This window comes from Hyperolius riggenbachi, chromosome 9, assembly GCF_040937935.1.
Source record: "Hyperolius riggenbachi isolate aHypRig1 chromosome 9, aHypRig1.pri, whole genome shotgun sequence".
NCBI lineage: Eukaryota > Metazoa > Chordata > Amphibia > Anura > Hyperoliidae > Hyperolius > Hyperolius riggenbachi.
Genome location: NC_090654.1, coordinates 57,136,028 through 57,149,546, shown reverse-complemented (window position 1 = coordinate 57,149,546; position 13,519 = coordinate 57,136,028). Strand labels below are relative to the sequence as shown.

At 46.5% G+C, this 13,519-nt stretch overlaps 1 protein-coding gene across 1 annotated transcript in view; it reads right to left on the bottom strand.

Annotated features, from left to right (window-relative positions):
* Positions 1-2,908: 2,908 nt before the first annotated feature.
* The window catches only part of IGSF8 (immunoglobulin superfamily member 8), a 23,106-nt gene continuing 12,495 nt past the window's right edge, over positions 2,909-13,519 (bottom strand). The window contains exons 3-6 of the mRNA XM_068252822.1: positions 12,610-13,077; positions 11,629-12,051; positions 9,031-9,438; positions 2,909-4,367 (exon numbers count right to left, since the gene is read on the bottom strand). Of these exons, the coding sequence (XP_068108923.1) occupies positions 4,246-4,367; positions 9,031-9,438; positions 11,629-12,051; positions 12,610-13,077 (1,421 nt within the window). The 3' untranslated portion in view covers positions 2,909-4,245. The remainder of the gene's footprint in view (positions 4,368-9,030; positions 9,439-11,628; positions 12,052-12,609; positions 13,078-13,519) is intronic.

Here is a 13,519-nt window from a genome sequence, read left to right as displayed (position 1 = left end):
GGGAAATTGTGGAACATCCAGGTGGTGAAGGAGGAAGACAAGGGAGTGAACAGTCTGGAGGAAGACCCAGATATGTATATACCCCCCCCTATACTTTAAGTTGCATCTAAGCACGCTCAGCCTTGACACAAGACGTTTTTTTTTCTCTGCCAGGTAACACTGATGCATGTTAAACATGAAGCGCAGTGTTAGCAAATGCTTCCATTTGGCTGCATGTAATGGTAGACAAAATGGCTCTTGTGGTTGGCAACCAGCCTGCTGAACTGCCTGACTAACAAGCAGTCCAGCCACCCTGTGGAAAGAGGCCTTACCCATCAACCATTGAATAACAATCCACAGATGTCTCTGGGAAAGCTGGAATAGAGGTCAGCTGAGAGCTGCTAAATCTCCTCCTTCACAATAGCTCCTTCATTTTATGAATCTTCCATCTATAAAGTCTCTGAAGATTGTATTACTTCCTGTTCCAACAATAACCTCACCTGCTCGCTGGTGGACTGGCTGGTTCAGATTGATTCAGATGCTCTGAGCAGGGGGCGGCAGAGAACTGTCACACATAGGGCTTGATTCACTAAACCGTGATAACTCATACCACGGCAGTTTTTGTGCGCATTTTCGCACGATCGTGAATTTTCACACACAATCACGTCTTTTTGCGCAAAAATTCACAATCGCGCACAGCCGTGATAGGAGTTATCACGGTTTAGTGAATCAAGCCCCTAGAGCGGACATGATAACTTCATACAGAACCATAAGGAGTAAGTGCAATAAGCCGTACATATGATGCAGAGGCTGCAATGAATTCAATAAAAGACACATTAACAAATCACAGTTGCATCATTGGATGTGGCTCTTCCCTTCCACAATTACCAGTTAGAATTCCTGGTCGTCTTATATTCCAGAGGTCACACAACAAACACCCTCATACCATAGAGTGTCGCTATAACAGAAGTGGCACAGTCACGGGGAAATGCAGAGTCCACTGAGACAGCTAGTGCTGCCCTCTCCATGTCACAGTCAGTGTTGCAGCTGGTGAGTGTCTATAAAAACCACTAGATGGGAACCCAGTTTGAAGAAGGGACAGAAACTAAACACAAACCTGAAGTCAAAATAAACAGATGAGATTAACAATTGCATCTATAGTCTTACAAAATTCTAGGAAAGCCCTGTTTAGGAGTATTTAAAGTGGCTCTCTACTGCACAGACGCAAACCTATTTCGACCTTAGCTCGATCGGAAAGACGCTACTTCACCTGCGCTAAATCGCAGTATGTAAATATTTACCTCGCCAGTGTTCGAGGGCTGCCAAGGCTGGATCCTGGAGGCTTAGGAGGATGCCTCATTCAGCCTAGTGGGAAGCCTCTGAATGGTCCACAGGCTTTCCAGATCCTCTTACAGCCCACCACTGCTGCCTACGACCCTCTTGCTACTATTGGCTGCACTCCTGGCCATGTATGGGCACATACGATTTCCGAGCATGTGCATGCAAGCTCTGTGCATGCCCAGTAGGACCAAGCTGCCTGGTTCTACTGGGCATGCACGGACCTTATGTGCATATGCCCAGTTAGGATGTGCTAGTACATGCCAGGAGCAAGGCTACCAGAAGTATATAGATTTGGCAAATAGGTACAGAGGGACTCTGTGCTGGAACGGTGGGTGTAAGTGGACCTGTGAAGCCTATGGACTAGCCAGAGAATTCCTATTACTTTTTTAAGTATTTAATGTTAATTTATTTAGCTTCAGGTACTCTTTACAAGGCTAAAATCGACTTTTTATGACCCAAGTGTAATTTTTTAGGGATATTCAGCTTCCAAAGAGACAAAACTTGAATTGTTGAACTTGTTACAGAAAGTCTAAAGTTACACTAAGGTACCCAGTTTAACGTGCCTGGCACTTCTTCCAGTCCCCTGTAGTTATCCTGGTCCCTCATTGCCTTTCCTCTCTGATCCATTCAGCTGCTGTCACCTCCAAAAGGTCCATGCGCTTCCTCCATCGCACTACCGTAGCCAGGAGCGTTCCGAGCATGCTTCAATCGAGGAGGCGTGTGGTCAGGGGCGCGCATGCGCAGTAGCCTGCGACTGGCTCAGTCGGACAGCTTGTGGAGGAGTACAGCGACTAAACGGATCAGAGCAGAAAGAGAGGGAGGGACCAGGACAAATACAGGGGGTAGGAAGAAGCCCCAGGTAAGTTAAACCAGGCACTTTAGAAATCCTTTAAACACTTCCCTGCACTTAGATAAGTTTCTCTCAGCGACACAAATCTTAAGAGTTATGCTACAGTCCCACTGCAGAGAAATTGCCATTTACAGCCTTGAATTCTTAACCCTTACAGTGAGAACAAAGAAAAACTGAGCATATCTCAGTTCTATGGAGGACTGAGACTGTACCAGTCCACATTTATCTCATCAGGAAACGTGTCACTTCAGGCATCCTTCAAGGGGGGAGTTCTCAGAGAAGATGTGTTTAAAGTGAACCCGAGGTAAGTTATATGAGGCAGCCATATTTATTTCCTTTCAATACCAGTGTATACCTCCACAGTCCCACTGGTCCTCTGCCTCTAATACTTCCACAGCCATAGTCCCTAAACAAACATGCAGCAGATCAGGTGTTTCTGACATTATTGTCAGATCTGACAAGATTAGCTGCATGCTTGTTTCTGGTGTTATTCAGACACTACTGCAGCCAAAAAGATCAGCAGGGCTGCCAGGCAACTGGTATTGTTTAAAAGGAAACAAATATGGCAGCCACCATATCCCTCTGCCCTTGGGGGTTAACTTTAAACATGGAAGTGTATTCCTCAACACAATTCCATAATGAAATATGGTGGTACCCCCTCTACTGAAGGTGATTCTCCTCTTGAAACGCAGTGCGGAAGGGAGATTGACTCTAAGCTATTTGGGGGGGGGGGGGGGGGGGGGGGAGGGAAACTAGAATCTGGTGACGGGGGTATTACAGAGGGGGGACAGCCCCAGGGAATGTGTGCTTGGACTTGTAGCATTTTTCTTCATACTGTGGCTTGAACATTCAAGAAATGAATAGACTCTTCTACTGAAATGTACACTAGAGTCTCCAGAGTGCCCTCCGGTGGTACGTACCAGAACATGACGGGAGGCACCAGAGTCCAGAAATAGGGGAATTAGAGTGGGAAATTCTTCTGCAGGGTGAGCTGGAACTTGTGGTGCATTCCTTTTCACGTCACTGTTTGAGGCTTATAAAGTAAACGTCTTGCTGCTAAGAGAGATACAGTAGAGACTGCTGAGAGTTGCCCCGTGTCCATATCTGTCAGGATGGAGGAAGAATCCTCATGGGAAGGCGTGCTGAGACTTGTAGTGCTCCCCTATGCCACATCACGCTCTGAACTGCATGAAATACAATGAAAGTATTCTTCATGTGAAATGTACAGTGGAGGATGCAGAGTGCCCCCCAGTGGTATGTTTCAGTATCACACAGTATATTGGATTGGGAGCGACTCTGAAATGATCAGAGGGTTGAAATCTTCAGGCTGAGCTGAGACTTGTAGTGCATTCCTCTCCCCTCCACATCAAAGTCTGAGCTTCATAAAAATACACTAAATTATCTTTCGTATTAAATGTACAGTGGAGGATGGGGAGTGCCCCCGGTGGTATGTATCAGTATCACACAGTACATAGGATTGGGAGTGATCAGGGGGAATTAGAGGGGAAAATCTTCATAAGACTTGTAGTGCGTTCCTCTTCCCTCCACATCACAGTCTGAGCTTCATAAAATACTCTGAATATCCTTCATATGAAATATAGAGCGGGTGGAGAGTGCCCCCCAGTGGTATGTATCAGGGAGTACATGGGATTGGGAGTGACGCTAAAGTGATCAGAGGAGATAGGGAAATCTTCAGGACCGGTGAGCTGAGACTTGTAGTGCTTTCCTCTCCCCTCAGCCCCACATCACAGTCTGAGCTTCATAAAATACATTGAATCCTTCATATGAAATGTACAGTGGAGGATGGAGATTGCCCCCTAGTGGTATGTATTTATAACATATCAGCCAGCACATAGGATTAGGGGACAACTCTGGAGTGATTAGGGGGAAACCTTCAGTAAAGGTGCGCTGAGACTTGTAGTGCATTCCTCTTCACACCCATGTAAGTCTGATTTAAAAAAAAAAAATTAAAACAAAAATTAAATGATTCTTCCAGTGAAATGTAAAATGGAGGGGGGTGGGAGTAGACAGTTGGGATTCGTCCTTCATGTTGGTCTGCACACCTGGCCCCTCCTTCACCTCTTGCGCTGGCGCAGCTGTCGTAAGTAGCAGCAGGTGACAGTGGACAGGATGGTGATGCCCACAAACAGTGCGCTGGCCACACCACCAATCATGGGGATGAGGAGGAGGTCTTTCGCTGTAAGACACAAGCGGGGAGGAACATTAGAGGTAAACTATGGCGCATAATCACACATTACCATATGCAGGGTAACAGATTAACACAACTTTACCTTAATGCACTTTATTTTAAAATGGTCTCGGATAGCCAACAAGTCACACAGCTATGAGCAATGAACTCACCTGAGATGCTTCAGCTACCTGGACTGGATTTCTCCAGTTGAGCAGCTGTGTGCTTATGCAAAGGGGCCCATACATCTCTTGGCTTGGCGGCCTTTCGACCATTCGATTCAATAAATCGGATGAAAATTGGTGCCATCAAGAGCATACTGCTAGATGTCGGGCCATTGTGGTGGATTGGGTGCGTGATGGTTACGGCTAGTGAGATTGGGACAAGTGCCAAACGCGTCAAAACCCCTGGTGCTTCCCCGAATGTATAAATGTACCCCCGTGTGTGTATTTATACTTGACCCCCCCCCCCCCTCTTACATTAAGCAGTATAGACGCTGCTCGTACTTTGTGCCGGCGGGTGTGTAACGTTAATGGAAGAGCGGCAACGTGCAATGGATGGCACAGGACAGGTAATGTATGAATACACACACAGGTTTACATTTGTACACTGGGAGGAAAAAGCGGCGGACTCGTCTGATTCCCAAGAGATTTCTTGCTGACATTGATCGTGGATCGGACTGCGGTGTATGGGCAGCTGAAAGATCTCTCTTTCATCAGATTCAGATCTGTCTCTTAGTCGAATCTGCCCATCATTGCTAGATCACATAGTAGGGACACCAAGAGCCAAATATAGTGTAGTATTAACTGGTAGTTGAAGTATGATAGAGTAATAAGCTACTGTATACTCACAAAGCAGGGTTACCGCAAAGGCAACCACTGTGTAGGCAGGTGGGGAGATTAGACCTGACCCCACTCAGGATTAAGAAGTCGCTCTCTGCAGATGAGGGGGAAAAAAGGGGGTAACACCCCTCCACCAGGGGTGAACTTCATATAGCGTAGTATGAATACAGAGGTGCCAAAAGGATAAAAGTATCTAAAAAAAAAAAAAATAATAATAATATGGGGAGGCAGTGGTGGACGTACCTCCTCCAAGCAGAAACAAAAATTGCCAATGTGTTTGTCAAATACAACAAGTTTATTTACATACTCTGGGGGATGCAACGCGTGTCACGTTTGATCCAGCTTCATCAGGACATAACGGAGCAATAGCATACGTGGTCAGTAGAAGTGCCAGCCGCCAGGCACAGAGATACATATGCTATTGCTCCGTTGTTATTGCTTGATGAAGCGTGCTCAAACCTGTGAAAAGCATTGCATTTTCCCCTGGAGTATGTAAATAAACTTTGACAAACACATTGGCAATTTGTGCGTCTGCTTGGAGGAGGCAAGTCCACCACTGCCTCCTCATGCTTTAAACTTTGTAGATACTTTTAACCTTTTGGCACATAATTGCTAGGTGTATAGCCACCTTAAGATTGTAGTGTCATTTTGTCCCTTGGATTTCTGGTGTAGCCATGTTGTGTGTCCTGTAGGTAACAGTTTACACAGATTGGGAGGGACCCTAATGTGACTGTACATCGTCTAAGCAGAAGAAATCTCTGCAGTTTCTAATTATGTGCTCGTGACTTTTGATGCTAAACACATTAAAGGGTGTAACGTCTGCCAAAACTCGCGTTAAAGCTAAACACCATGCAGGGATCAGAACTACCATCTGAGCGCTGAGGGAGCAGAGAGACCACATGATTGCTTTTAGTGTCAAATAAGGCTGAGTTTCCAAAAGGTTATTACATTTTGAATGCAAATTTCCATATGCCCTTTTTTTTTTTTCATGCATTTAGCGTAGTTGATAATCTTAACATGGGAAATGGATGCGTGGTGCAAAAATCTACAGCAAGCTGTGCAGCAATTCGGCCCCCCCCCCCCCCCCAACCGATTGGAAACGATTCCATTGAAATTGCATTGCTTCAGATACTAATGCAAATTCACACTTCCTGGAAATGGGCCTCCAGGCTTCTACAGCCAAATTAAGCTAGGAGCCCACTAGGAATCACTGCAACTCTGCGTGCAGCAGTACCTAAGGCGTTTGCGAGTACCCGACGCTTGGAAGTTACTGTACAGCGTTTCTGATTTGCAATTAGCTTTTTTTCCCCCTTTAAATAAAGTACGGCAGTCCCTGGTTTACAAACACCCGACTTATGAACGACCCGATCCCGTTGCGATGATGTCATTTCCGTGGGGGAGGTTTGAAGAAGCGGTTTCAAACATCCTGACTTAAGAAAGGATTCAAGTTAAAGGGAACCAGAGAGGAATGGGGGGTGGAAAAAGAAAAAGATTTTATACATACCTGGGGCTTCTTCCAGCCCCATAAGCCTGAATCGCTCCCACGCCGCCGTCCTCAGCTTCCTGGATCCGCCGGTACCGGGCCCGTCACTTCCGGCGGACGCGGCCAATTGTCCGCATCACAGGGGTTCCCTCCATACATGTACGCATGCGGCTGCGCAGTAAGCAGCCACATGCGTATCTGTATGGGGAGAGCACCCTGTGATGCGGAGAATTGGCCGCGTCCGCCGGCCGACTTGCGGCAATGACGGGACCCGGTGGCGGCTGATGCAGGCAGCGGAGGAGTGCGACGTGGGAGCGATCCGCGCGTATGGGGCTGGAGGAAGCCCCAGGTATGTATATCTCATCCTCTCTGGTTCCCTTTAAGAACACATCTACAGTCCCTATCTCGTTCTTTAACCGGGAACTACCTGTATTATACTTACCGGGTGTTGGATGTCTGGCTTCCATCCGTAGCACCGCCCCCCTAAAGGAAGAGGTCATATGTGCTTCTCTATGACCAATCAGAGAAGCACCTGTGAACTCTTCCTTTAGGGGGCGGGGCATTGGACGGACGTAGCAGACCCGGTAGGTATATAAAGTTTACTAAAAGGCTAATTGCTCGCCTCCACCCCAAGTTTGCGAAATAGTTTTGATAAGCGATTTATACAGCGCTTATATACTTTGCATTGAGCACAAATGCACTCAAAATGCTGCATGTCCTGCGATTGCGATTACCCCTAATCGCAATTGCACTAACGGGTTCCCCCACTCACTTTCATCGGCAAAGCATTTTTGGGAATCTCCGGTGATTGTCAGTCAATTTAAAATTGGGCGAGACCTGATTGGTCAAATTTTAAGCTGCATAAATATGCATACAAATTTACATAATCCTGCATGAAATATTTGCATCTCATTGATAATTCCTACTGAGTAACCTGTTTTGAATATTGGATCACATGACCTGTAGCTCCACAGATGAAGGGATGAACAGCAAACAGAGTCAGTCCAGCAGCGTACTACTGGCAAAACTGTTTGTAAGCTCTTGTGAGCAGGGAATCCTGTGGGCATCAGAATCGATTTTTCTTTTCTTATAAAACACACTGGGAACACAAAAGAGCGAACCTTATTAGTTGCTCTAACGTAGAAGAACAGTTTTTTCCTACAGATACTATAATACATCTCTTGATCTGACTGAACCCTCTTTGATGGGATCTGATCAGAGAGGGATCTATTGCCTGGCCACACATCACAGACAGATTTCAGCATGAAATCATCCTAGCGCCACCCCCTCCTGGACCCAACAACCTTCCCACCAAAGACCCAAAGCCTGTCATGCGGGTGCCTGTTCCACGACACCGCCGCATGTAGTGATTTCTGTACATGTGGCGGTGGTGTCATGTGGTGCAGGTGCTTGCGGTGGCAATTTAAAGAGACTCTGAAGTCTCTTTTTTTTTTTACCTGCTTTTCTTATTAAGACTTCTTCAGCATTATAGTCTAAGTAGATTTGCCGCATTCCCTCAGCAGGACGAGTGTTTTAAAGCACAGAAATAGCGCAAAGTTCCTGGGCTCGCCTATCCTGCTTCCGTGTAGAGGCAGAGCTGTACGCAGTAGCCGCCTCTCCCCGCCCCTCTGTCTTCTTTTACTGAGAGGGGTGGGGAGAGGAGGAGATCGGCTGAGATTGACCGGAGAGGAGGCAGAGCTACAGCGTACAGCTCTGCCTCTATACGGAAGCAGGATAGGCAAGTCCAGGAACTTTGCTGCGACTTGCAAAGTCTTGGAACTTTGCAAGTAAATTCCTCTGTTATAAATCACTGTTCTGCCACGAGAATGCAGTGAATCTACTTAAGACTATAATGCTGAAGAAGACTAAATAAAAAAAAATAAATAAAAAAAAAAAAGCAGGTAAAAAGAAAAAAAAAAACTATTGTTTAAGAATATGCAGGATGTGAAGAGTTGCGTCGGCGTTGACAGGTGAGCCTTCAACGGACAAGACGGGGCCGGGGGAGGTTACATATATACTTGGGGGAGACTGGCCGGGGGTCCGTCGGGTGAGGAGCAATCGGACGCCGTTACCTCCGTGCACCCGATCAAGCCCTTTCAACAGAGATTTTCCAGCATGCACAATCAATCGTTTTGGACAGAAATTGATCGAGTGGCCATGTTGAGGCATCAATCTCAGCCAGATTTGTTTATAATTAAATCTCCTGGATATCGATGCCGAAAAATTAGTATGTATGGGCACCCTAATAGGTCCCCTAGATGGTCCGACTCGTGTAAGGGAGTACTGCTTCAGGAATAAATACATGAAAAATAATAAAAGCCGATGATGTAACACAGGCCACACCTACCCTGGGCGTATGGATAGATTTTGATGACGTTGGACTTGGCCGAGGCAGCGTTGTACCAGGTCCGGTCAGGGTACTGGATCCAGGCAGTGACTGCACAGTGGTACATCCCTTCATCTTCTGGCCTGATGTTGTACAAACGGATCCGGTAACACTGAGGAGCCACCTTGTCAGTGCTGAGCTCCTCCCCTGAGTAGCGAGTTCCCGCCTCTGACACACCCTGCCGATTTACAGAAGCCAGAAGTCTACCGGTCCTCTCATTGGGCTGTTCTCCTGCTAGCTCCACCCACCAGCTGACCGCCACATGGACTGTCTGTGGTGTTTCCACGGAGACGTTGCAGAGCAGGATGGCGGTGTCACCACGGTACAGTGTGGACATGTCCAGATATGTGTAGACATTCAAAGAGATATCTGTAATACAAGACAGGGAAATCAGAGGTGCAGTTCACAGAGTGCTGGCAATATAAACTATGACTCATTGTTTAGGGGCGGACCACCATCCGCTGTGGCCGCAACATCCCCTCTAGTCTATTAAACTGCAAATCATACTATTGGTAGCTTTAACACATTAGCATCTTCAAACAAAATATTTTGTTTGAAGATACGCACTCATTTTAACCTCAGCCGGCAAAATTCATTGTTCTGCCTAAGGAGGTCATGCAGGCAGCGCAGGGAGCAGTTTTATAGTTTCCTGTTCCAGACATGTGATCGGTAGTCAGAAGAGGATGCCAGGAGTGCAGCGCCACAAGTGGATGGAGAGGAAGCTGCTCCCTGCTTTATGTAGCTGCTACAAGACACCTGAAGAGAGGGATATGGAAGCAGCCATATTTAACAATACCAGTTGCCTGGCATCCTAATGATCTTTCATGCATCAGTAGTATCTGAATCTAAACACCAGAAACAAGCATGCAGCTAATCCAGTCATACTTCAGTCAGAAACATCTGATCTGCGTGCTTGTTCAGGGTCTATGGCTAAAAGTAATGAGACAGAGGATCAGCAGGATTTGTATGGTGTGTGGTAGATTGACAATTACTTGATGTACAGACCCAAGCAATTTTTTCTGAGTTTTCATTTTTTTTTCATAATTGGTGAAACACTGAACATACGTGTGTGGTACATTGGTCAGATTTTTGAAATCTTACAGTCAGAAAAGATTGTAATTCTTGAATTGAAAAGATATTTAAAAAAAAAAAAAAAAAATTGTATGGTGTGTGGCCACCTTTAGAGGCAGAGGATCAACAGGACAGCCAGGCAACGTGCATTATCTAAAAGGAAATGAACATGTCAGCCTCCATATCCCTCTAAAGGCAACTGTGCAGCAAAAAATGAAAATATATAAAATGAACCTCCCCATAAGGGAGGATCATAGCAAAGCGTGATGCTAATCGGTATTACTTACACTATGGGGGCTATTTCGAGCCCCCATGTCCCTATTGAAGCCGCTGTATTCTGAAGGAGAGCCCACATTGTGTTTGCAAGCTGCAATGCATGCTGGGAGATGTAGTCTGTAGATGTGCATACCAGGAGAAGTAGCCAGACTACATATCCTGACAGGCATTGCGCCACTTACAAACACGCTTCTTCGCTGGGAACTACAAAAATCGCCTCAGTACAGGCTCTCCTGCAGAACATAACGCCTGCCATACGGATGGGGGGGCTAGGGGGCGCAGCCTCCCATAAGTAATTAATACAGATCACCCAAGTCCCGTCACCCCACCGGCATGCTCTATTATGAACGTCCCTTATGGTCAGGTTCATTTTATCTATTCTCATTTTTTTGCTGTTCATTCGCCTTTAAAGGGAACTTAAAGTGAAAAAAAACCCCTATGACATAAGGAATTGTACGTGTAGTACAGATAACGAATAAGATAAGAGTCTCATTCTTATTTTCAGTTATACATTTTTTTTTTTAATACAACATTGCATAATTCTGTGATATTTTCAGTTTCTAAACCACAGTCTGTCTTTTAAGCTATAAAACAAAGCAGAGGTAATGACCCTTTGAACTTTCCTGCAGTGAAACCTTATCCCAAGCTGTCTCTCACTGTTTATTTGCCGTTTACGTGCTTCAGAAAACAGGACTATATTCAACCCACTGGGTTGATGAGCTCAGAGAAGCTATTTTGCATAGATAACTGAAGGTTGTTTTTTTTAACTCTTCCTGTACTGAAAAACTAAAAAGTTTGCCTTCTTAAAAACAGAAAGAATTTGCGATAATTCAGGTTGGAGTGAGCTTGAGATGTCTCCCAGGGCATCACTGTACTGAAAAACATGAGACTTTTTTTCTTTGCTACTAGTGTTCCATTTCTTAGCTGTACTACACATACAAATCAATATCTCATAAGTTTATTTTCGCTTCAGGTTTTCTGTAAGAAGGAGTGATATGCACTTGCTTACATGTGTATAATGTAGTATGCAGTTTTGTACAGTAACCCTAAATCAGGTATATGACATGTAATGGGGAAGACCTCTCCTATTTCCAGGTCTACAAAGCTATACAGGTAGAAGTAGGGAAATGGATGGTAGATCCAGTACAGAACATTCTTCAGGCGCTGCTAAAACACATGCAGGGATGGAGGTGACACCACTGTGGATCTTACCCTGAACCCTCATCAGGACATTCATGCTCTGTGACACTCTGCTGGACACCTCTTCCAGTCTTGCCCCCGGGTAGCACACAAATGTTTTCACACGGCAGCTGTAGGCACCAATATCACCAGGTTGGGTGGAATAGATCCGTAGACGGAAAGATCCGGGGGAAGGAGGAAGCTTCTCCAGAGAAATATGTCTGGTTCCCACATCACCTCCCGTGTAGCGTTCTCCTAGAGACACAAGCCCATCTGTGCCCATTGAGGCCACCAGCTGTCCAGGAGACTCCTGTGCCGTAGTCACCCACCACTCCACAGACATCATCATATCCGGAGGAGGCGGCACCGCCAGAGAAACGTTGCAGAAGAGTTCCACCGTGTTACCAGACTGGACATGAACCTCTTGGGGGCCGGCCACGACCTTGAGCTGGGAATCTACAGAGGAGTAAATTAAAAAAAAAAAAAAATCAAGTGGTAAAGGAGGACAGAAGAGTCAAGAACAAATGGGGACAAGTATTGATTGGGTAACAGTAGGGAGGTGGAAAGAGTCACTTTTAGGTCAAAATCGATCGAAAAGAGGGAGGAGGGAAAGTAGAGGGAGATGCCAGGGCGTGTCCCGTTAGTCGGAGCGAGTCTATCGCAAGTGAAGTGCGCTGTTTGCATATCTCTCCTGCAGCCGCTGGAGAGATACGTAGAGGGCGCACTTCTCCTGCGTAGAATGGAGCCGACTGACGTAAGTTACGAGAACCGGTTCCCGAAGCTCCGGGCAGTGAAGGACGGCGGCATGGGAGCGATCCGTGTGGATGGGGCTGGTGGAAGCCCCAGGTATGTATAAAACTTTTTATTTAATTCAGCTCTGGTACACTTTAAGGGAGAATGAAGGGGAAGGGGAAAAGAAAATACTGTTCCTATCAGCTGTCATCCTCTGCCCAATGCCAATGACTACAACATTAGTATACACATACATTGTACACCCACAACCCTTCTGCTCACCGATTGGCTGGACTGTGACTTGGGCTAGGACAGATCTCTTTTCAGTAATCTTCTGCCAGCTTCCATCTAAATCCTGGATCCACTGTGCGGCTGTGCAGTGGTAGGATCCGGCGTCCTGCGGGCGGACCCGGGAGATCACTATCTTATATGTGGAATTATCGGATTTCTCCACGCGGATCTCTCCGTTCAGGTATCGGTTGGTGTATGCCGCGTGGACATCAGCCAGATCTACTGAGAAATCCTTCTGGAGTGAGATAACGTTCCGTAAGGTACCCCGGCCGACGGGGGTCCCGAGATCGCTGACACTGAACGCCACCGACAGGTGAGTGTGTTGTGCTGAGTCACTCAGTGCCATGCAGGAGAGGTGCAGCTCCCGTCCCTCCACCAGAGTCAGCTGCAGGGGAGACTGTGCGGAGGTGCGGCCCTTCCCTGCAGACTTAGCAGAAACCTGCAGGGTGTCCGGGATAACTGCAAACACAAAACACGACTGGTGAGTCTTCACCGCAAAAAGACAAACAAATCAATATTCTTGTTTCACAATGGTCCATAAACAACAAGTCACACCCTTATTTATATTAAGACTAAGGCAGCACGGCGGCGTAGTGGTTAGCTCTCTCGCCTTGCAGAGCTGGATTCCCAGTTCAAATCCCAGCCAGGACAACATCTGCAATGAGTTTGTATGTTCTCCTCGTGTCTGTGTGGGTTTCCCCCAGGCACTGGTGGTTTCCTCCCACATCTCAAAAACATACAGATACCGTACATACTCGCATACAAGCCGAATTTTTGACCCCCAAAAAGTGGGTCAACAGTCAGGGGGGCGCGTCGGCTTGTATTTGTATGCGAGTCTGGTAGTGGTGGTCCGCGCAAACCCCATACCCCCCCCCCCCCCCCGCGCTACATTTACCCTACC